General features: G+C 51.2%; 1 protein-coding gene across 3 annotated transcripts; it reads right to left on the bottom strand.

Annotated features, from left to right (window-relative positions):
- Positions 1–1,902: 1,902 nt before the first annotated feature.
- On the bottom strand, positions 1,903–22,526 carry LOC145542306 (uncharacterized). 3 transcript variants are annotated; one of them, XM_081580836.1, is made up of 5 exons: positions 22,307–22,526; positions 13,886–14,079; positions 7,399–7,532; positions 6,067–6,240; positions 1,903–2,152 (listed from the first exon to the last, which is right to left on the bottom strand). In XM_081580836.1, exons 1-5 carry the CDS (start codon positions 22,372–22,374, stop codon positions 1,922–1,924), a joined length of 801 nt encoding a protein of 266 aa, XP_081436962.1. In that variant the 5' UTR covers positions 22,375–22,526; the 3' UTR covers positions 1,903–1,921. The 3 variants fall into 3 exon arrangements, with proteins under 3 accessions (XP_081436962.1, XP_081436961.1, XP_081436964.1); XM_081580835.1 differs by having other exon boundaries at positions 1,903–5,135; XM_081580838.1 differs by having other exon boundaries at positions 7,399–7,998.
- Positions 22,527–22,933: the final 407 nt, after the last annotated feature.

A 22,933-nucleotide genomic window follows, 5' to 3' on the forward strand; every position in this document is an offset into this window, starting at 1 on the left:
AGTCACAGTTGTAACTGGTCAACTCTGCTGCTATGGCCCCAAAGCCACAGTAAAAGATGTGCTAACAAATGCACGTGTCTGCCTTTCCTGTAAAACTTTATATAAAAAACCAGGAAGCTCAGGTTTGACCTGAGAGCCATAGTGTTGAATCCCTGGCTTAAGAGAGATGGGAAAGGCTAAAATATAAAATTCTGCCTATGTCATCGTGAATCACAGCAGTCAGAGGAAAAACAAGCAGACAATTGAATTAATCAGTGTAGTTGCAAAGGGAGCTGTCTGCCTGGGGTTGAAGGAGGCGTGTGCCAGAGAGGAGGGGCCGTGTGCACGTGTCCTGTGGCTCAGAAATAAGCTAGCTGATGTTAAAAAATTAAGCTCTGGGAATCAGCAAAAAAGGCTCAAGATTACAAATAAAGAAGGAATAGGTTTGGGTTTTAGTTTGGGGGGAAGTTGTTTAGTATAGTCAAAAGTTCAAAGGAAAGGGTAGACCCCGTGCCTGGGGACAAAGCTGTAATGCAAACAGGGGCCGTGACTTTGCTGACCGCGGTCACCTAGAAGGGGACCCGGAGGTGGGCCCTTGACTCTCTGAGAGGTGCTGGGCAGTGGTGGCAAAAAACAACCCAGTCAAAGCTGCAGAAGAGGCAGGGCTTGCCTAGTCGTCCAGTGGTTAAGACTCTGGGCTTCCAGTGCAGGGGCATGAGTTGGGTCCCTGGTCGGGGAACTAAGATCTCACATGCCTTGTGGTGCAGCCAGAAAATAAGTCTGGAAGACGGATCCAGGCCCAGAGAACAATAAAAACAAAAGACTGAAAAGCGATCTAAAAGCTTCCAGATGCGAATGCTCGTTGTCGCTCAGTGTCGTGATTTGGGTAGTTGTTTTCTTTTTTATTCTTACCCTTCAGTCGCTGAGTCATCTCCGACTCTTTGTGACCCCATCGCTGAGTCATCTCCAACTCTTTGTGACCCCATGGACTGTCGCCCCCCAGGCCCCTCTGTCCATGGGATTCTCCAGGCAAGAATACTGGAGTAGGTTGCCATTGCCTCCTCCAGGGGATCTTCCTGACCCAGGGACTGAGCTTGAGACTCCTGCATTGTGGGAGGATTCTTTACCACTGAGCTGCCAGGGAAGCCCTTTCTTATTTTTGAGTAACTTTTATTATAAACATATGTTACTTTAAAAATGAAAAATGAAAGCTATTTACATGGAGGAGCAACCTTAGGATGTGTGCTTAGAAACTGTAAGAAGACCTTCTTCACTCAGCCTAAGTAGGAGTTTCTTACTCTAAGGGTCTGAGCTGCAAACTAGGGAGTGTCCCAGGGTAGCAGACACTCGTTGCTTATCAGCAGTTTTCCTAATGGTAGAACTTGCCCCCAGCAAATATCCAATACTTGTCTTCCCAGCTTCCTTTGTGGTCACAGCATGGGCGAGCCACATCCTTGCCAAGGAGAGCTGCTGGGAAATCTGCTCAGCGGTTGCTGGGGGAGGTTCTCCTTCTGGCTCTGTGTGTGTATGTAACGTGGGCAGAAACCTCAGCCTTTCAGAGTTAGACATGCTCCTGTGAGGAGGTGGTGTTGGTGCAGTGCCAGCACTTTTGTGACCACGAGGAGCTAACCCCAAGGTCACCATACAGCACGCTGGTGCTGGTAGACCAGAAGGCTGGAAAGAGTGGATCCTTGGTTTGTTGACCTGCACCCACCTCTTCCCATGTATCTTCAGAGACCGGAGACAAGTGGACTTGTGGAGGATTCGGTTCTCACTGGGCACTGCAGCTTCTGAGTGGGTCATCCTTCCCAGACTGTTCACAGAGGCGTGTGGATGGAATGCCTTAAGTTGGGTTAGAGGATGAGCAATTCTCAAGTCCTGGGGAGCTGTTTTAATCCAAAACCTTGCAGCGAGAGGCCAAAATGCAGTTTTGCAATGTTTATTATTTCTTGTCATTAGATTTTGTTGCCTTAACTATTGGGGGGAATAGAGGTGTTTTCACGTGGCTCAATGGTTTCTCTTTTTCATGGTTGTTGGCGCCCTTCCCCGAGCCCAGTTCTGCGGAAGACAAGGGTAAGTCCTGAAGACTCCCTTCGGTGGGGCAGGAGATGCCCAGTCTCTGCATGTGTGGGCTCATGGGGAGGTCTCGGGGGAAAACCAGTCTTCGCATCTCCTGTTGGGCAGAGAATAATGGCTAAACTGGAGCTCCCTGCTCATGGTTGTGGGGGAAGGATGGGGAGAAGGATAGTTAGGAAGTTTGGAATGGTCACCTACACCCCGCTCTATTTAAAGTGGAAAACCAACAAGGACCTGCTGTCCAGCACAGGGACCTCTGCTCAGTGTTATGTGGCAGCCTGGATGGGAGCAGAGTTTGGGGAAGAATGGGTACATGTTATATGTATGGCTGAGTCCCTTTGCTGTCCACCCAAAAGTATTACAACACTGTTAATCGGTTATACTCCAACACCAAATGAAAAGTTTAAACTGAAAACAAGGAAAAGAAACAGCTTCCTGTGCTCCACAGTAGGACCTTGCTGTTTACCATCCCTTGTCTACTGGTTTGCACCCGCTAACCCCAGACTCCCAGTCCACCCTTCCCCAGCTCCTCCCCACACTGGCAACCACAAGTCTGTTCTCCACGTCTGTGAGTCTGTTTCTGTTTTGTAGATGAGTTTATTTGCATCATATTTTAGATTCCACGTGTAAATGATATCATACGGTATTTGTCTCTGTCTGACTTAGTACGATAATCTCTAGGTCCATCCGTATTGCTTCAGATGACATTATTTGGTTCTCTTTATGGTTCAGTAATCTCCCATTGTATATACGTACTTCAATTTAAAAAAGTAGAATAGGGCAGGAGGGCCCGGGGGTACCCACTCCGGCAGAGCAGGCTCACGTCCTGGCTCCAGCTCTGACTGGCAGCCGTCTTGGGCCAATCCCTTAATGTCTTGGCCTTGGTTTCCTCGTGGATAAAACGAGGATGATGTTCATATGATGGAGGTCATGAAGCCCAAGGCCTTGTGAGGGCTCCAGCGCTATACCTGCCCCACACTAAGGATTCCACACGAGGATCCTGTTGTCTTCCGTTCACGGGGAATCCATTCTTCCCAGGTGGCCCTGTGCGTTGAGAGGCCGTCCCTGCCTGGGGACATCATCCTTACCTGGGGACATCGTCCTTCAGCAAGGCCTCAGGGATGTGGAGGCGGGGTACTGGATTTAGCAGAAAGCATTTCCAGTTTGGAGAGCCCTCATCTCCTTCTGGGCCTATCAGTTGATGGTGCTGCTCTTATTACTGTTTCATTTTGCTTGTGTTTGTAGCATGTGGCTCAGCTTGCTCACCCTCCCTGAGGGTGGGTTGAAATTCCACGTCTGGACGCTCCAGCATGTTTGGCTCTGGGCACGTGGCCCCTCTGCAGGGGACAGGGGTCAGCGATGGGAAGATGGACAGCAGTGGCCTGTGAGAGGAGGTGTTGGGGCTGGTTCGCGGGAAGGTCAGAGTACAGAGTTCTGTGTGCAGCTGTGCATTGGAATCGCGAGTGGACAGGTGGCCAGCCGTGCGGTCTGCATGAGTTCCAGGGACTTGAGAGCCTCAGTTTTAAAACCAGGACTTTTAGTGTTAAAAGATACAAAGTCCCAGGAAAACTGGGCAGGTCAGTCTCGGGAAAGTGGGGTGAACTGGCCACCCTACCAGCGGGGCTTTACAGCATGCTGCTTCCCCGGGGACTCACCCCCAGAGCTTCTGATCTCTGCTCTGGGGGAGCAAAGATGGGGAGTGTGACTGCCCAGGCGACTGTGAAGTTCAGGGAAGCATGGGAACTACCGATGGGTAGAAGTTTCTGACCCGGGTTCCAGGGTACACGATGGAGCTGAGAATGGGTTACAGGCGGCCTGGCATACTGGCCACCAGCCCTAGGGGCCCTGACAGAGTGAGCCAGGGTGGGAAGTCCTGCTCAGTGATGATACATAAACATGGAGCATCGTTCAGTTCAGTTCAGCCGCTCAGTCGTGTCCGACTCTTTGCGACCCCATGAATCGCAGCAGGCCAGGCCTCCCTGTCCATCACCAACTCCCGGAGTCTACCCGAACCCATGTCCATCGAGTCAGTGATGCCATCCAACCATCTCATCCTCTGTCGTCCCCTTCTCCTCCTGCCCCCAATCCTTCCCAGCATCAGGGTCTTTTCCAATGAGTCGACTCTTCACATGAGGTGGCCAAAGTATTGGAGTTTCAGTTTCAGCATCAGTCCTTCCAATGAACACCCAGGACTGATCTCCTTTAGGAAGGACTGGTTGGATCTCCTTGCAGTCCAAGGGACTCTCAAGAGTCTTCTCCAACACCACAGTTCAAAAGCATCAATTCTTCAGTGCTCAGCTTTCTTCACAGTCCAACTCTCACATCCATACATGACCACTGGAAAAACCATAGCCTTGACCAGACGGACCTTTGTTGGCAAAGTAATGTCTCTGCTTTTAAATATGCTATCCAGGTTGGTCATAACCTTCCTTCCAAGGAGTAAGCGTCTTTTAATTTCATGGCTGCAATCACCATCAGCAGTGATTTTGGAGCCCCCAAAAATAAAGTCAGCCACTGTTTCCCCATCTATTTGCCATGAAGTGATGGGACCAGATGCCATGATCTTAGTTTTCTGAATGTTGAGCTTTAAGCCAACTTTTTCACTCTCCTCTTTCACTTTCGTCAAGAGGCTCTTTAGTTCTTCTCTCTGCCATAAGGGTGGTGTCATCTGCATATCTGAGGTTATTGATATTTCTCCCGGCAATCTTGATTCCAGCTTGTGCTTCTTCCAGCCCAGTGTTTCTCATGATGTACTCTGCATGTAAGTTAAATAAACAGGGTGACAATATACAGCCTTGCTGTAGTCCTTTTCCTATTTGGAACCAGTCTGTTGTTCCATGTCCAGTTCTAACTGTTGCTTCCTGACCTGCATACAGGTTTCTCAAGAGACAGGTCAGATGGTCTGGTATTCCCATCTCTTTCAGAATTTTCCACAGTTTATTGTGATCCACACAGTCAAAGGCTTTGGCATAGTCAATAAAGCAGAAATAGATGTTTTTCTGGAACTCTCTTGCTTTTTCGATGATCCAGCGGATGTTGGCAATTTGATCTCTGGTTCCTCTGCCTTTTCTAAAACCAGCCTGACCATGGAGCATAGAGAACTCATCAAAAAGGGAAATTCTCAGGCCCCATCCAAGACACCCAAGACCCCTTGTATGGTAATGACTACAAGCCTGGGGGAATATACATTTTTATCAAGCTTCCCAAGTGATTCATTTGTTGTTGTTGTAGTCCCTAAGTCATGTCTGACTCTTTGCAACCCCATGGACGATAGCCTGCCAGACTCCTCTATCCACGGGATTATCCAGGCAAAAATAATGGAGTGGGTTGCCATTTCCTTCTCCAGGGAATCTTCCCCACCCAGGGACTGAACCCACATCTCTGTGTCTCCTGGACTGGCAGGTGGATTCTTTACTGCTGAGCCACCAGGGACGTCCCCTAAGTGATTCATATGCACACTCAGATTTTAGAATGGTAAGACTGCAACTCTAGAAAGTACCACAAAGACGTAACAAGAAGAGCTTCAAGGACCTGCCTCCCGGAATAGTCCAACTTGAGTTGACCTGGGTCCCGAAGGTGACAGGTGAGGAACCAGAGCCATCATCCTTTATCACAAAAGATCCCCCTCTCCCCAGACCTCCTCCTCTTCTGGAAATGGCTGTGTTTCTGAACACAACTGTGGCCACCTGCCTTCAGCTCTTTTCCTAAATCTGGGGTCGCAGACCTGTAGGTAGACTGGATTTAGTCTCTTGTGACAGTTGGGATTATTCTCAATTCTTACTCTTCCTACCCTGTAGACTTGCAGTGAGCAAAAGTGGAATGAATATATTTCTCTGTAAGCTAGCAAGGGAGAAATGTAGATGCTTGCCAGCGTAAGCACTGAGTTTTAGGGTAATTTGTTTTGCAGCCAGAACTGACTAATGTATCCCTCCAAAGAAAGGAAGCCCTGGGCTTTGTCCCGGTTCTCACTAAAAGACGTTACAACCCTGTGAGGAAGAAAAGCTTGCTCACCATGGTGGCGAGGGCCTGGAAAGGGCAGAAAATCTGTCCAAACTGATAGCACTTGTGAGTGTTGATGTCTCCAAAGCGGCTGCGACGCTCCTTGCGGCCAGCCAGCCTCTTCTCTGCCTTCATGTCCATGAGGTTCTGGAACGGGCCTTGCTGGGGCAGGCGGGCCGCCTGCACCTGTGCCAGGAGCCCAAGAAACGGAGGTTCCTGAGCGCCATGGGCTCACGGGGAGACCAGGCGGGGACTTTTTAGAAGGGGCAGCTCTTGTCCACGCCTCTCGTGCGTGAGTTGGGCTTCCGGGCACCTCTCTTCATTTTCTGTATCCCTGGGATGCAGATCAAAGGGGCATCCCCCCTCCCAACACTAACCCTAACCCCAACCCCCCAGGTGTCACTGGGGCTGTGGCTCAGTGGCTGGAGGGTCAGGACACGAGCTCTAGTGATGACCCCGCCCCTCTCTATGGGACCTCGACTCACCACCCGCCTCTGTGGCGGATTATTATTATTTTAAAATTTTATTTGTGGTGTATTGATTTACAACATATTCTTAGATTCAGGTGTATGGCAAAGTGACTCAGTTATACTTAAGTGTTAGTAGCTCAGTTGTGTCCGACTCTTTTCAACCCCACAGACTGTAGCCCACCAGGCTCCTCTATCTGTGGGATTTTCCAGGCAAGAGTACTGGAGTAGGTTGCCATTTTCTCCTCCAAGGGATCTTCCCGACCCAGGGATCGAACCAGGTCTCCCACACTGCAGGCAGATTCTTTACCATCTGAGCTACCGGGAAAGCCCTCAGTTATACATATACATGTATATTTTTATTTTTCAGATTCCTTTCCTGTATAGTTTATCACAGAATATTGAGTAGAGGTCCCTGTTCTGTATAGTAGGTCCTTGGTCATCTATCTTATGTGTAGTAGTGTCAGTGTTCATCCCAGCTCCTGATTCATCTCCCTCCGGCCAGTGTTTTCCCTTTGGTAACCGTAAGATTGCTTCGGTGGGAGGAGGAACAGAGCCGGCCTGACATGGAAGAAACCCTTAGGACCGTCAGGAGACTGCCGGGTTTTGAGGATGTTTCTTTCTCTCTGTAGGGATCCCCGATGAGGGTCATGCTGGGTGCATTAGGACCTACCCTCGGGGTTCCCTTTCTCCCCTGCCCTGGTCTCACCGAGTGTCAGGGCCGGACAGGGACGCGGGGGAGGGCTAGACCCACCCGCTCCTGTTCTCTGGTTTGCATTGGCCTCAGCACTCTGCTCAGCTCACCGCTGGACGGGGCCCGTTCTCACTGTTCAGTCTGCAAAGGACAAAGGAGGAAAGGGACCCTCGGGAGACTCACGTCGTGTATCCGGAACCTGTTTGCCGTCGGAGGAGACAGTTCCCAGCTTCGTCCCAGGGCTTTCATGGAGCTTAGACTCGAGACCAAAGGTGGATAAACAGGTCCCAGGGGGCCTGGCAGCTTCCAGTCTGTTTCTGGGGGGTGAGGAGAGAAAGGGCACCCCGGAGGACCCCGGCACTGCCCCTCCTTCCTTCCCACCGCGACCAGGGCTGATTTGTCCGTGTTTGACCCCAACATAACAAGGAAGAGGTTTGTGCTGCTGAGAAAGAAGCAGGCCCTCACCGCAGAGCCCAGAATGAAAGCACTTGTTAGGAGATCCACGGGACCCTTGTGACAATGTTCCGATTTGCTTTTCTGGAATGTGACCAGCTCAGCGGACGCATCTCAGGCCACGTTTTTTGTTCGTGAGTTGAGGCCACACAGGTTGAGTTGATTCTTGCTCTGGGGATTTAGCTGAGTAAAGAAGGTTCTTAGGGGCTCCAACGTGGTCATTTAATTCTGTTAAAGGATGACTTATGCAAGCCTCTCATTTTTCTGCCTTTGTGCAGGATTATTCTTTGACTTGAGTGCGGAGGTTGGAGAGCTTTCTCTGCCGATGTCCTGATAATAAACATTTAAGCCTTTGTGGGCCATCTCGTCTATCACAGCACCAGAGTAGCCACAGACAGTATGCAAATATGCAAATGAGTGGGTGGAGCTGACTGTGTCCCAATAAAACTTTATTCGGGCACTACATTTTGACTTCCATGTCATTCTCCCGTGTCACCAAATAGTCCTCTTTTGATTTCTTTGTCAACCGGTTACAAACAGGAAATCTCTTCCTAGTTTGCAAGCTTTAGTAAAATAGGTGGCAGGACAAATTTGCTGCCCGCTGTGTGAGCCTTACAACTCAACATTCAGAAAGCTAAGATCATGGCATCCGGTCCCATCACTTCATGGCAAATAGATGGGGAAACAATGGAAACAGTGAGAGGCTTTATTTTCTTAGGCTCCAAAATCACTGCAGAAGGTGACTGCAGCCATGAAATTAAAAGACGCTTACTCCTTGGAAGAAAAGCTATGACCAACCTAGACAGTGTATTAAAAAGCAGAGACATCACTTTGCCAACAAAGGTCCGTCTAGTCAAAGCTATGGTTTTTCCAGTAGTCATGTATGGATGTGAGAGTTGGACTATAAAGAAAGCTGAGTGCCGAAGAATTGATGTTTTTGAACTGTGGTGTTGGAGAAGACTCTTGAGAGTCCCTTGGACTGCAAGGATTTCCAACCAGTCCATCCTAAAGGAAATCAGTCCTGAATATTCATTGGAAGGACTGATGCTGAAGCAGAAGCTCCACTACTTTGGCCACCTGATGTGAAGAACTGACTCATTGGAAAAGACCCTGGTGCTAGGAAAGATTGAAGATGGGAGAAGGGGATGACAGAGGATGAGATGGTTGGATGGCATCACCGACTCAATGGACGTGAGTTTGAGCAAGCTCTGGGAGTTGGTGATGGACAGGGAAGCCTGGAGTGCTATAGTCCACGGGACTACAAAGAGTCAGATACGACTGAGCGACTGAACTGAACTGAACTGTGTGAGTGGACTGAAGAAGGAAATGGCTACCCACTCCAGGATTGTTGCCTGGAAAGCCCCATGGACAGAGGAGCCCGGCAGGCTGCTGTTCATGGGGCTGCAAAGAGTCAGACACGACTGAGTGACTGAGCACCTGCCTGCAAGGCCCCCACCTGCATCAGTAGACATAGAATCCGGAACAAGAAGGGAATGGACCAGTTTTCTCTTCTTGGTCTCATCACAGGTGCATCCCTGAATTCAGCTCAAGGGCACTGGGACCCACTGTGGCTCCTTCAGAGGAGAGTGGGGAGGATGGTGTGGAAAACCCTAAAACGCTCTTTGTTCTTTGGGGCATGAGTGAAGGAGGTGGGAATGATTAGACGGAAGATGGATGGATCCGGCGGGGGACATGCAGTCACTCTCGAATATCCGAAGGCTGCCATGAAGAAGTGGGGTCCAGCTGGTCTGACCAGATCCTGTGGACGGAACTAGAACCCATGAAGGAAGCTGCAGGGAGGCGGGTTTGGGTGAGGTTTGGTTAAAAAAACCCCAACAATACTGCAGAGAATGCTGTTATGGACCATGTTCTGTTCTGCAACTCGTCTCCAGCCTCTCAGAGCAGCGTGGGCAGAGGGAGAATTTGAATGCCATTCTCATCTACATATGGGCCCATCCAGGTGGCTCAGATAGTAAAGAATCTGCCTGCGATGCAGGAGACCTGGGTTTGATCCCTGGTTGGGGAAGATCCCCCGGAGAAGGGAATGGAAACCTACTCCAGTATACTTGCCTCAGAAATCCCATGGACAGAGGAGCCTGGTGGACTACAGTCCATGGGGTCGCCAAGAGCTGGACCTGACTGAGCGACCGACACTTTCACATACGGTTCCACCTAGGCTGAATCAATGACCCCAGGAGAAGGTCAGGGCTTGGTCCCTAAGGGGGCGGTGTTGGAAGCTTTGGAACCCATTGTGGGAGCCTGCAGTTCAGAATCCACCATCCTCACCCCTGTGAGCCGGTCTGCATAGAAAGCTCACAGCCACAACCACCAAAGACCGAGTGACCCATCTCAGTATATAGTCCATCGCTGGCGACAGTGAAGCATAAACGAAGGCACTGTCTCCTCTGCAGGACGTGGTGCAGCGTCCAGGCGCACGTTTGCATGCAGGTTCCTTTACTCCGCAACCTCAGCGACGAATTAAGGAGTTATTCAGCCCCTACTATGCGTCAGACTCCAAGGGGTCAGACTTTTAAGATCCTCCAAACTTGGTGATCCTCTGTGCCTCTGGGCCGGGAAGATCCCCTGGAAAAGGAAATGGCAACCCCACTCCAGCATTCTTGCCTGGAGGATCCCACGGACGGAGGAGCCTGGTGGGCTATGGTCCATGGGGTTGCAAAGAGTCGGGCGTGATTGAAGTGACTTCGCAAGCTGAGTACAGTGAGCTACGTTTTGCCCAAGAAGAACCAGGGCACCAGGATGTGGGGTGGGGGAACAAAGCCAGTGTGGGAGGGGTGGACCCTTCACCCTCTCTGAGCCTTTGCACTCTGCTCTCCTTTCTCGTTCAACCATCTGCTCTTCTCCTAGAAAAGCGAGCCACACTCTGCTCAGCCATCTAGTCTCGAGCACGTTTAGGCGGAAAGTGCAGTGTTGGCCCGAGAGTTGTGCTCCCCTGGCCCTGACACGCTGGAGCAAGAGCTCCTTTGATCTGCAGTCTTCCAGACCTCAGATACCCCGGAGCAGAGGCGGTGGTTCAGATTTCATGCCGCATGTGACTCCGGGGCTTGGGAGTGCCCGCCGGCCCCCAGATGCAGCCACTCCCACTCTTCTCTGCACTGAGGTTCCAAAAATCGCTGCAGAAACTGCCCTTTTCTAAGCAAGCCCGTTTCTTCTGGAGCATTTCTCCGTCTCCCCCTCCCCACCACTCTGCCTTGACATCTTACACGTCTGGGTATTTCCTGCCGGGATCTCTTGCCTGGCGGAACCCCCAGCAGTTTAGAGGCACCGCCCCAGGCCGTGAAAGGCGACCTGGCTTTGGAGCTGGGCATTCCGCAGGCAGCAGGGCCGTGGGCTCGAGTCTCCCTGCCTCTGTGCCACGTCCGGCTTGCGACATGTGGGGAGGGCAGCCGGGCAGCTGTGAGGGGCCGTCGGCCGCCGTAGGAGCATCTGTTGGAAAACTTGCTGTGTAATTTCCAGAGCCTTTCAGGGACAGAAGTGGGTAAAAAACCCCAAATGGAAGAAAGTCCTAATCACTTTCAAGTGGGAGGAAAGTAAGAAACAGGCCAGCTCACATGGGTGCGGAGTCTGAACTGCAGGCTCCCACGACGGCTTCCAAAGCTTCCACTGCCCCCTCAGGGACCAAGCCCTGACCTTCCCCGGGGGTCATTGATTCGGCCCAGATGGGACCATATGTAGATGAAAGTGGCCTTCAAATTTTCCCTCTGCCCACACTGCTCTGAGAGACTGGAGATGAGTTGGAGAATAGAATGCGGTCCAGAAATGCATTCTCTGCATTAGGGTGTTATTTTAATGATATGCTCAGTGACTCAGTCGTGTCCAACTCTTTGTGACCCCATGGACTGTAGCCCCCCCAGGCTCCTCTGTCCATGAGATTTTCCCAGCAAGAATACTGGAATAGGTTGCCATTTCCTCCTCCAGGGGATCTTCCCCACCCAGGGGTCGAACCCAGATCTCCTACATTACTGGCAGATTCTTTACCGTCTGAGCCGCCCTGGAAGCCCAACAGGTGTGAGCTGCCATTTGAGCTCCTTCCCTGAGCACCGCGTATTTCAGAGGGGGACCTTTCTGATGCTGTTTCCACCCAGCTCCATGCTACCCTCGTCTCTCATCTGAATGACTCCCGCGTTTGTGTTGTGGAAGATCTCCTCTGGTTTTCATTCACTGAGGTGTTTTCAGCACCTGCAATAGTGTCTGGAGCAGAGTGGGTGCTCACCACATAGAAAGCAAATGACAGAATGAACCCACTTTTTTGCCCTACACACTCCCTAAAGTGTTCGCCACTTAGCTGACTGTGAACATGGTTGGTGCTCGACACCAAGGCTTTGATCTCTCCGCAGAGCTGGAGGGGAATGTAAATGAAAAGGTTGGAATCCTAGGGGAGAATCGACATGGCTGCGTGCAGGGGTCTGGGAACGCTGTGTGCCCTGGGTGCAGACCCTCAGAAGGCGTCTGAGCTGGGAGACAGGAGGAGCCAGATGTCTGTGTCCTGTGCCTTTGAAGTTGACACTCATTCTGAATTCTGTTGGCGATGAAGAGTTTGCACTTGCTTGGCTTCAAAGTTGAAGTTGTTATCCTAAGATAAGTTGTCTCCTCTCTCCTACTTTTGCTGTATCTCTCCTCTTTCCCTTTCTCACAAGTCTTCCTTTTTTTTTTTTTTTTTAATGTTTGTTCTTATTTATTTATTTGGTGGCTCCAGGTCCTAGTTGTGGCATGAAGGATCTTAGTTCCCTGACCAGGAACTGAACCCAAGACCCGTGCATTGGGAGCATGGAGTCTTAGCCACTGGACCACAGGGAAGTCCTTCCACAAAGCTTCTTAAGGACTAGTTTCAGTACTGGGGAGCAGGACCAGATTTGGCAAAGCTTGCAAAAGCTTTCCAAGCTCAGTTTTATCTGGTTCACATCTTCACAGTTTTTACTGGCTGTCATGTGACTGAAACCAAGAATACTTTTAGGGACTAGAAACCGAGTCACAAAACATGAGCCGTGTCTGCATCACTAAGACCCCTTCCCGATTCTGTGTGAACAGAATCAGGTTCGTGTAACAGCGGGAACAGGAGGCAGTTAGGAGGATTTACGTAACGCTGGCTCTGGCAACTGGAATTTGTCACTCTGTTTGGGACTCGGAATAAGTGATAGCTCCGAGTTAATGATCAGAAAGGATTGCACCATCCAGTTAGTGAGGCTTGAAGATAACTTTTCACCTTAAAAACACCCCCCGCTTTTCTCTCCTCCATCCAGAAGACACAGTGAGCAGAAACATCACGTGCACGTCTCTGCAGAAGGTGTGGCTTCTTCGGCTACAGCAGGAGAGAAATGTGAAGATGACCTGCCTGTCTTCCCCGGCTCAGGGTGCAGAGAGCCCGGTGTCTGCCTGGGGCTGGAGCCTGAGCTCTCTGAGAGCCCCGGGCAAAGCAGAGTCAGTCCTGGGGGGGAGGTGAGGCTGGGGAGGACGGCTGGGGGGACCAGAGGAGACTGGCTGCCCGCCACTCAGCTGCCACCCTGAGCTCCAGCCCCGCTCTGGGGTCTGCCCTTGGCACCTGGTCATGAGTCCCCATTCTTCCTCTGTTTTCTACATTTTGGCTGTGTCAGGTCTCCGTTGCGTCCTGGGGCATCTTCACCATGGTGGGCGGGTTTAGTGGCCCCGCGGTGTGTGGAACCTGAGTCCCTGGCATTGCAACGTGGATGCTTCTCTGCTGGACCACCAAGGACGTGCCTGCCCCCCATTCTTGAAGAGATGCCTCGTTGGCAGCCGACCTCTTCCTGCCTGAATGAGGTGTGCCTGGGGCTCGGTCTGTGCATTTTGGGCCTGGCTGCTGAGCCCCTGGGAAGAGCCCAGCTCCCAGACATGAGTGGGGAGTGGGGAAGGGCTCGTGCGACCTTGGCCAGAAGCAGACTCTCTCCCTGAGGGTGAGGCACCTGCAATCCGTGGCTGCTGAGCCCACTGCCCTGCCTGGCCGTCGGCGTCACTGGGAGCAGTCCGCTTTGCCCAACCCTGGGTTTGACCTAAATGCCGGAGTGAGAGCCTTGGGGTCGCACGTTAAGTCCTGAACACTGGAGCTCTGCAGACTTGCATTTTATAACCTGAATTCCCCCGCCTCCATTCTCCGGGTCCCATCACCTCGGCTCCACCCTTGCCCCGGGCTCCAGCTCCTAAACTGGAAGAAAGCCCGCAGATGCCCCGGGACGGCTGGCCTTACCCCTGGCGTCCTTCTGGGACTCTCTCTTGCCGAGAGAAGCGCCGTCCTCCGCAGCCTTGTCGTCTCCCGCATCCCTGGTCTTGTCGCCCGTGATCTGGGCCCCTTCCCCCTTCGGTAGCCTCTGACCGAGGGCCCGGCGCTGCTCTTCAGACGGGGCTTCCTTCTTGTTCTCCTTCCTCCTGTCACGGGGCGCTCTAAACACAAAACCGCCGTCAGCGCTGATGCTCAAGGCGTCAACCGCCCCTGAACGTGGGGCCTGGCCTCTGGGCTTAAGAGGAAGGCGGCAAACGGAGAGCCCAACTTCAGGAAAAAGAATGTAAACTGAGGAGAAAATGGACGGCTGCGACCCGCTTCTCCTTGCTATAGCAGAGTGAGAGATGGGTGCGCATGTCCTGTCCCCGAGTAGCAGGGCGATTGGAGAGCAGGTGTGTGTGTGGGGGGGGGTACATACATACTATACACATTCATATATGTGAAGGACAGAAAATAGTTCTTACAAGTCAGGACACTTTTAAGAGCTAGTATTTCATTTTTACGGGGTAGGCTTAATATTTGCTGTTATTTGGTCGCTCAGTCGTGTCCGACTCTTTGCGACCCCATGGACTGTAACCTGCCAGGCTCCTCTGTCCATGGGATTTCCCAGGCAAGAACACTGGACTGCCATTTCCTTCTCTAGTGGATCTTTCTGATCCAGGGATCCAACCCATGTATGTCTCTTGCATCTCCTGCATTGCAGGCAGACCAATTGAAAATAAAGTTATTTTGGGGGAGTATCAAGCTCAATTCTCCAATCACTCTCAAACCTCCAAGTCATCCCTCTTGGCAAGACCCACCAGGAGCTTCCTGACTCGGCCCTGCCCACTTCCTCCTCGCCCCTCCCACGTCCTCCTCGCCCCTCCCACTTCCTTCTTGCCCCTCCCATTTCCTCCTCGCCCCTCCCACTTCCTCCTCGCCCCTCCCATTTCCTCCTCGCCCCTCCCACTTCCTCCTCGCCCCTCCCACGTCCTCCTCACCCCTCCCACCCCCCACATCCTCCTCGCCCCTCCCACATCCTCCTCGCCCCTCCCACTTCCTCCTTGCCCCCTACTTCCTTCTGGCCCCTCCCACGTCCTCCTCGCCCCTCCCACATCCTCCTCGCCCCTCCCACTTCCTCCTCGCCCCCCCACGTCCTCCTCGCCCCTCCCACGTCCTCCTCGCCCCTCCCACGTCCTCCTCGCCCCTCCCACGTCCTCCTCGCCCCTCCCCACGCCCAGTGCTGACCATCCCAGGGCCCGCGGGTTTCTGGGGTTTGGGTTGTTTCTCACTCTGCCTGGAATGTCACACTTTCCCCCTTTCCTCGTTTGTGCTCCCGTCCTCCTGGGGACTCCTCCTTGTCACGTCCTCCATGGAGTGGTCCATGACTCCTCCCACCTCCCACCCATCCATATAGACCTGCCCCCCCTCGGGTCCCCAGTCCCTTTCACGCATCTCCATTCTAGTAATGACCACAAGTGCGATAAACGGTCCATCTTCGTGCCTGTTTCCACAGTTAGGTATTATGTTCCATGAGATCTTAGACTCTATCTTGTTCACCGGTGTATCCATAGCATGTAGCACTGTATCTGGCAAGAGATAGATGCTCAGTTCATATGGATGGATGGCCGGGTGAATGGATGGATGGATGGGTGAGTGGGTGGATGGGTGGATGGATGACAATGGATGAGTGGATGGATGGATGAGTGGATGGGTGGATGTATGTATGTATGGATAGATGGTTGAATGGATGGGTGGATGGATGGATGGGCAGAGGACAAAATATTGGGTAAAGGTTGAGGGGAATAAAAGACAATAGATTAAAAATATGAACTATGTGGAAGAGGGAGTTGGGGGCCTGATGGATCCACCCCAGATCCACAGTGACACCCGGAGTCAGTCAGGATCAGGGAGTCAGGGAGCTGCGTGTACCAATGAGGGTGCATATGGGATTCATCAAGAGGGTCCAGCTACACCAAAGGCTCAGAAAACAGGACATGATTTTGCGTTTGCATTTTGTGGTTAGCCCATCTGAAGAAGCACTAAGTGGTAACATCTCTGGCGAGCTTAAGTTCTTCCCTGAGAGCCAGAGAAGTTGCATCTGAAACCCAGCATCCTGGACGTGATAATTAGAAGAGAATGTGAAGATTTAGACATCACTGTGTCCCTCTGGGAGCCCTGGGTTAACACCAGGCATTGAACTGTCCTCCCTGAAGTTGGACGGGCACCTGGAATTTTCTCCATACTGTAAAAAAGTGTGCAGCTTTTCTTTGATGAGTTTACCCTTGGTTTGTGACACTGTGGTTTCTGAGGCCTCGGTGCATTTACTGGGCTTCTCCGCTGCTCCTCTGCAAAGATGCAGCTTTAGCAGTTTATGTGTCGCACAGTTGTGAGTTGCTGGGCAGTTGTTTAGAAAAACAACATTCTTGCGCTCAGGGGACATCTGCTCTGTGTCTGATCACCAGAAACCTCCAGCTTTGCTAGCAAGTTGTATCGTTTGAACCGATCACCCAGAGGCGTGTTTTGGCACAAGAAGGAAATCGACACTCAATAAAGATGCTATTATCGTGTCTCTGGTGCTCTATTCAAGGATCTCAGACCATGTCCCTCTGTTACGGATTCTTGTTTGTGAAGTCAGAGCTAGGCAGTCCCAGCTACCAGACCCAGCAGAAATGCAAATGAGCATGGACCCTCAGGACTCCTTGTCAAGGTGGATCGACCATCGAGTGGACTGCTGGGGGCGCAGAGATGTCCCCTCATGAGAACGTATTCTGGCGTGTAAAATTATGCTCATAAAATGTTGGCAAGAAGAGTAGTCTAAGGGGCCCTCCGTCAAGTCAGCCACAGGGGAACGGACTGCTTTCCATCTGTTTTCAATTAAATGTGTTTATTATCTTTGCGTCTCACTCCCCAACTCAGCATAATCAGTTAGAAACTATCTCCTGTGATCTTAAGTGCAAGCATATTTTTATAAGTGGAACTGGCTCTTTGCTTTCACACACGAGGCGGTGACAAGGCTTCCTTCCCTGTGAGGCTGGTGTGTGCTTTGTCGGGGCCGCAGGACGGGGCCTGAGGCTCTGTTTATCTAGCACTTGTTTTCTGTCCCCTGGGATGTTGCAGATGCTGTGTTGGGTGTTAGGGTGTTAGGGGTCAAGGGAGTCAGTGAGTGAATATCTAAAGAGAGTAGTTGTCCTTTGTGAAAAGTGCTGGAAGGGAAATAAGCAATGGAGAGAGAAAGTCATTGTGAGGGCCACCTTCTGAATTGCTGGGAAAATTGAAGGCAAAAGGAAAAGAGGGCAGCAGAGGATGAGATGGCATCACCGACTCAATGGACATGAACTTGGTCAAACTCCAGGCGATGGTGAGGGACAGGGAGGCCTGGCGTACTGCAGTCCATGGGCTCTCAAAGAGACTCAACCAAGCGATCGAACAACAACCACCTTCTGAACTGAGTGGTCTACCTCTTTGGGCAAGAGAATTTGGATCTGAGGCCTGAATGATAAGAATGAGACATCCAAGCCCTTCTCTGGCGCTCCAGTGGTTAGGACTCGGCATTTCCACCATGGAGGGCTCAGGTGCGATCCCTGGTTGGGGAGCTAAGATCCTGCGTGCGGCAGTGTGCCTCCCGAAAAACAAATTGGGTAAGAACAAGCCATTCAGAGAGAAACTAGTCACTCAGTCGTGTCCAACTCTTTGCGACCCCATGGACTGTAGCCCACCAGGCTCCTCTGTCCATGGATTTCCCAGGCAAGACTACTGGGGTGGGTAGCCATTTCCTCCTCCAGGGGATCTTCCCAATGCAGGAATCGAACCAGTGTCTCCTGTATTGCAGGCGGATTCTTTACCATCTGAGCCACAGGGAAGCCCAGTAGGGATGATCCAAGCTACTTATTTAATGTTATCCTTTCAGCTCCAGCAAGTGGAACCCCCTTTTTAAAGCTACTTTTTAAAAATGACATTTTTCTCTGTAAATCAGGCATTGAAAAAACCAAAAAAGTACAGAGGCTCCTCTTAACGTTTCTTCAGTAGGTCTCTGCCTTCCTATTCATTTTCAGCAGATTCTGTTTGTTTTTCCACCAGCATGCTGGCGTCTGAGAACAGGCTGTTCCACGCTCTACTTTGCTTATCTCCCTTTCTGTTTGGTTCTAAAGGTGTCCGTGGTGCTTTTAGGGAGGGTGATGTTTGAACAATTGGTGAGCAGCCTGCACTGCAAAATGCATTCACTTGCGGTTATCACTGGTGACCCACGTGGAAGAAAAACTTGTCCCAGCGTATTTCTGGTGTGTGTGCCTAGAGTCTCAGAGCCATGGAAGGGAAAGTCTTCTACTTTTGGTAGAAAAAGCTTAATTTGGGGAGTCCTTAGCTCTACAGTCATCTAGTTTAAGACTTGAGGATTGTGATAAGCATTTTTTTTTTAAGTGTAAGAGTGACATTTCATTCTCCAGGGGATCTTCCTGACCTGTGGATCGAATTCACGTCTCCTGCGTTGGCAGGCAGATTCTTTACCACTGAGCCACCTGGGAAGCCCCATAAGTGCTGTACAATATTGTGCGAATTACAGGTGTACTATGCAGTAATTCACAATTTTAAGGGCTATGCTCCGTTTATAGTTTTGCAAAATATTGGCTATATTCCCCTTGTTGTACAGTATATACTTATATCTTTTTTATTACTTTCCCCTTGTAGATTATTTTATGTCTAATAGTCTGTACCCCTTAGCTCCCTACCCCTATCTTGCCTCTCCCCACCTCTACCAACTGGTAACCACTAGCTTGTTCTCTACATCTGCGAGTCTGCTTCTTTTTTGTTATATTCACTAGTTTGTTGTACTTTTTAGATTCCACGTATAAGTGAAATCATACAGCATTTCTGAAAATATCATTGAACTCTGTTTTCATCTGGAAGATGTGAATAATGAGATATATGTAAAGTGCAGAGTAGTTGTGAAGACAAAATGATATGACACGTGTAAAGTTCTTAGCATGAGGCTGTTCATACTGGTAACCACAAATTGCCTATCACATTTTTATTATCAAACTTACAAACGCAATGCTTGTCTATTGGACAGGAAACAAACATTCCTGGTTTGCAGCTCTTGAAAGGCTGTTGACAAGCATTGCAGTTGTGTGTGTGTGTGTAGGGGGGGTGCAGGGGTCCTGGGGTGAATTTGCTCTGTTACAATCAAGCAGAGGTTTGCAGACTGGACCACCTGATTGTGTACTTTAAACCAATTTGACAAAAAATGTAGATTGAACAAGAACTTTCCTATGTAATGTGGATCAGCTTCTCTTGAAAAGCTATCAAGTGGCACGGGGCCCTCCCACTGCAGCTGGCGACCAGCGCTATGACCTAGAGGCTGATGTCAAGGTCCCGTGTGTCCTGCCCCATTCCCTGCCTGTCTTGGAGTTGTTGTTCTTGTTTAGTTGCTCAGTTGTGACCCCATGGGCTGTAGTCCCCCAGGCTCCCCTTTCCATGGGGTTTCCCAGGCGAGAAGACTGGCATGGGTTGCCATTTCCTTCTCCATCCCAGGGAGAGAATCCATGTCCCCCACACTATAGAAGGATTCTTTACCGCTGAGCCACCTGGGAAGCCCACCCATCTTGGAGAGCCTGGCCTTTTATCTTATATGGACTGGGACCAGCTTGTGGGAGCTTGGGCAAATTCTCCAAGTCTTTTAGTTTTGGTTTCCCTACCTGTAAAATGGAGATGTTAATAATAAGTCTTACCCCTGAAGTTTCTTTTGAGGAGGAAATAACATCAACAAGTTTTCCCACAGTGCTTGGCATGCGGAAAGCCCTTGGGGCCAGCTACGGTTTTCCTCACCAGAACACTTCACAGATCAGTGGGCATCTGGTTGAAATCCATACTTAGATGGGTGAAGCAGACAGACGCTGGTGGAACGGAACCACGCGTAAGGCAGGCTTATGTTATAGGGCGACCATACCTCTGAAAAATACCGATAGGATTTTCTTCTTCATCCTCTTGTGCTTGATCCCTTCCCCATGCTGTCTCAGGAAAAGCTTTTCGACTGGATCTCGTCCAGCCTGTCCACCGTCCATCCTTCTCCATTGTGGAGCTGCCGGTTGGATTCTACCAGGGGAGCCCTTTGCCTCTGACGTCCAGTTAGTTAAGGCCGATGGGATGCTCAGTGGGGGATGAGAAGAAGGGAGGAAAGCGATGGCAGTACTTATTCCCTGGGCTGGCTCCTCCCTGGGAGGCTGTCTCGAGCCGACTGAGATCTCAGCTGACGGCTGCACGCGAGCGTGAAGTCGCTTCAGTCCCATCTGACTCTTCGCGACCCTGTGGGCCAGAGCCCCGCAGGCTCCTCTGTCCGTGGGATTCTCCAGGCAAGAAGACTGGAGTGGGTCACTGTGCCCTCCTCCAGGGGATCTTCCTGACCTGGGGATCAACCCCCTGTTTATCGCATCTCCTGTGTCCGCTGCACTGGCAGCTGAGTTCTTTACCCCCGACCTGCCTGGGAGCCGAGCTGAAGGTTCCTGGGTCCCTTTCCACACTTTGTGTCTGGGTTTGGTAACCCTGCTCCGGACGGCCGGGGCTCGAGTCTCCAGGTGCTGATGCTCACACGGTGACCAGCCTCAGCTCTGTGCTGTCTCTTCCCGTTCCCTGTATGGCCCCCAGAATTCTGTAAAGAGGCTTTGATTTATCCTACACCCTGTAAGTCATCAGCAGATGTAGCTTCTACTGAACTGGAGAAAATTAGGGCTATTGAAGCAGAAAGCGGAGAGAGTGAAGTCAATTTTAAAGTCCTCATTTCCCGTTGGCAAGGAATCCATAGCTAGTTAGAATCCAGGCTTTGTGAAGAGAGAAAGGGTTTTCTCAATGCCTAAGGGTTTCCTTTAACACATAAAGAGCCGGACGAGATCAGGGAGGGTCAAGACGGAGGGGATATGTGTATACTTAGGGCTGATTCACATTGCTGTACAGTAAAAACTAACGCAGGATTGTAAAGCAATCATATTCCAATGAAAAAAGAAATTTAAAAAAAGTTATAGTGCAGAGCAGGTGGAGGAAATGGCTTTGGGGAAGTGCCCACACCATAGGAAGAGACAGTGGAGACCACTCCCGTGGGGGGCGTGTCTGAGAGGGAAGGGCTAGGATGCTAACCCTGGCTCCTCACCGTCTCCTCCCACGGGCGTCTCCTCCCCAACTCCATCTGGTTTAACCAAACCGGGCAGGGTGATGGGGCATCAGACTCGGGAGAGTCTGCACACGGTGGTCCCCCCCCCTGGCCCCCTGTGTCTGCTGGGGTTGCAGGAGGTAGAAGGCCGGATGCTGGGACCCTTCTGGCTCCTCCGAGAGGCCGCTGGGGTGTTGAGAGCTCGGTCCCGGCCCAGGCCTGTGGTCAGGGGCCCGCCCTGCACAGGGACCGGGTGATCTGAGGGCCGCGGGGACCTTGGGCTTCCGCAGCAGAGACCAGCAGGGCGCCACGAGGGGCCATGAGAGCAGCTGCCCTGAGTGAGCGCCCGCCCAGGCACTGCGAGACTGCCGGGCCCGCAGCCGAGGACCCCGGCACGGCTGTGTGTCTGCCCACCCTGCCCTTGGCTCCTTGTTGGGAAGGGGTGGGAGAAGTGACCCCTTGACAGAGAAAGAAACAGCCTTCGAGCTGACTCTTCATTCACCCGAAGGAAGCTGAGTTCATCTCAAAGTGAAATGCTTCAAACAAGAACAGGGTAAGATCCGCTTCACCGGCAATTTTGATTTTTCTCGGCTATCAGGAGGACCGGGAACTCCAGAGCAAGAAACTAGTGGTGAATGACTTCGTTTTCTCCACACCGCTGTGCTCTGAGTAAATTCTGAAGCCCTCTCTGTGACTTTCTTACAAGAGGGATTCTTTACGAGGGACCCTTGGCCTTGGACCCTTGGGGCTTCCCTGGTGGCTCAGAGGGTAAAGTGTCTGCCTGCAATGCGGGAGACCCAGGTTCAATCCCTGGGTTGGGAAGCTCCGCTGGAGAAGGAAGTGGCTACCCACTCCAGCATCTTACCTGGAGAATCCCATGGATGGAGGAGCCTGGTGGGCTACAGTCCATGGGGTTGCAAAGAGTCGGACACGACTGAGCGACTTCACTTTCACTTTTCACTTTTGGCCTTGGAGCCACTTGGAGTCAGATTAGTGGTGCTGAATGCATTTCATCTACTGCAATGACTTTTACTTAGTTGTTTTTACTCTAATAACTTTAAAAGAAATCAATACGGAAAGAAGAATGTCCATATCCCCTCTACCATACTGCAAAGACATCAACTTTCAAAAAAAAAAAAAAGATTTTCTTATTTGTGCTGTTAAAGGTCTAGCTGTGAGCTTTTTTAAACCCTCTGCTTAGGGACGGCCCTGCTACCGACACCCAGAGCAGCCCCCCAGAAGCATAAAGGAAGATGGGGGCGGATGATTACCTGATGTTGTCGTACGGCATCAAGCTTCTGCTGACCTGGCAGGCCTTCCAGTTACTGAAACGGGACATTCTTCAGATGGCGTTCAGATTCAGCAGTGTGGATGGGACTTCTCTCTTCACTTCCGGCTTCTTAGCCTTTGCCTTTATGCCAGATCCCAGGATTCACAGGGATCACGTTCCATCCTTTCTCTAACATCCTAGCCCTTGATTCCGGGGGTTCTGGACGTCCTTGGAATGTTGACATTATGATGTCACTGATGGAATTCCTAAGCCGTTTGGGACTGGAGTCCTGAAGAAGAGATTTTGGCTCTGCTGACCTCGGCACGGGTTTTTCCTCCTTCCTGCACTCAAGCACGTGATGGTGGGGAAGTGTTTTACTTGGACTGAGGGATGAGCAGGAAGCAAAATACATCCCCTGCTCTGGTGCGCGTAGCTCTGACTGGGACGCATTGGCTATTCTGAACGATGCCTTATTCCTGTGTTTTTGTTGACTTGGAACTGGAAGGAGACGTGATCAGATCTGCTCAGGTCACACAGCAATTTGTGACCCCATGGACTGTTGCCCGCCTGGATCCTCTGTCCATGGGATTCTCCAGGCAAGAACACTGGAGTGGGTTGCCATTCCCTT

Source organism: Giraffa tippelskirchi, chromosome 3 (assembly GCF_054371585.1).
Source record: "Giraffa tippelskirchi isolate mGirTip1 chromosome 3, T2T-mGirTip1v1.2.pri, whole genome shotgun sequence".
NCBI lineage: Eukaryota > Metazoa > Chordata > Mammalia > Artiodactyla > Giraffidae > Giraffa > Giraffa tippelskirchi.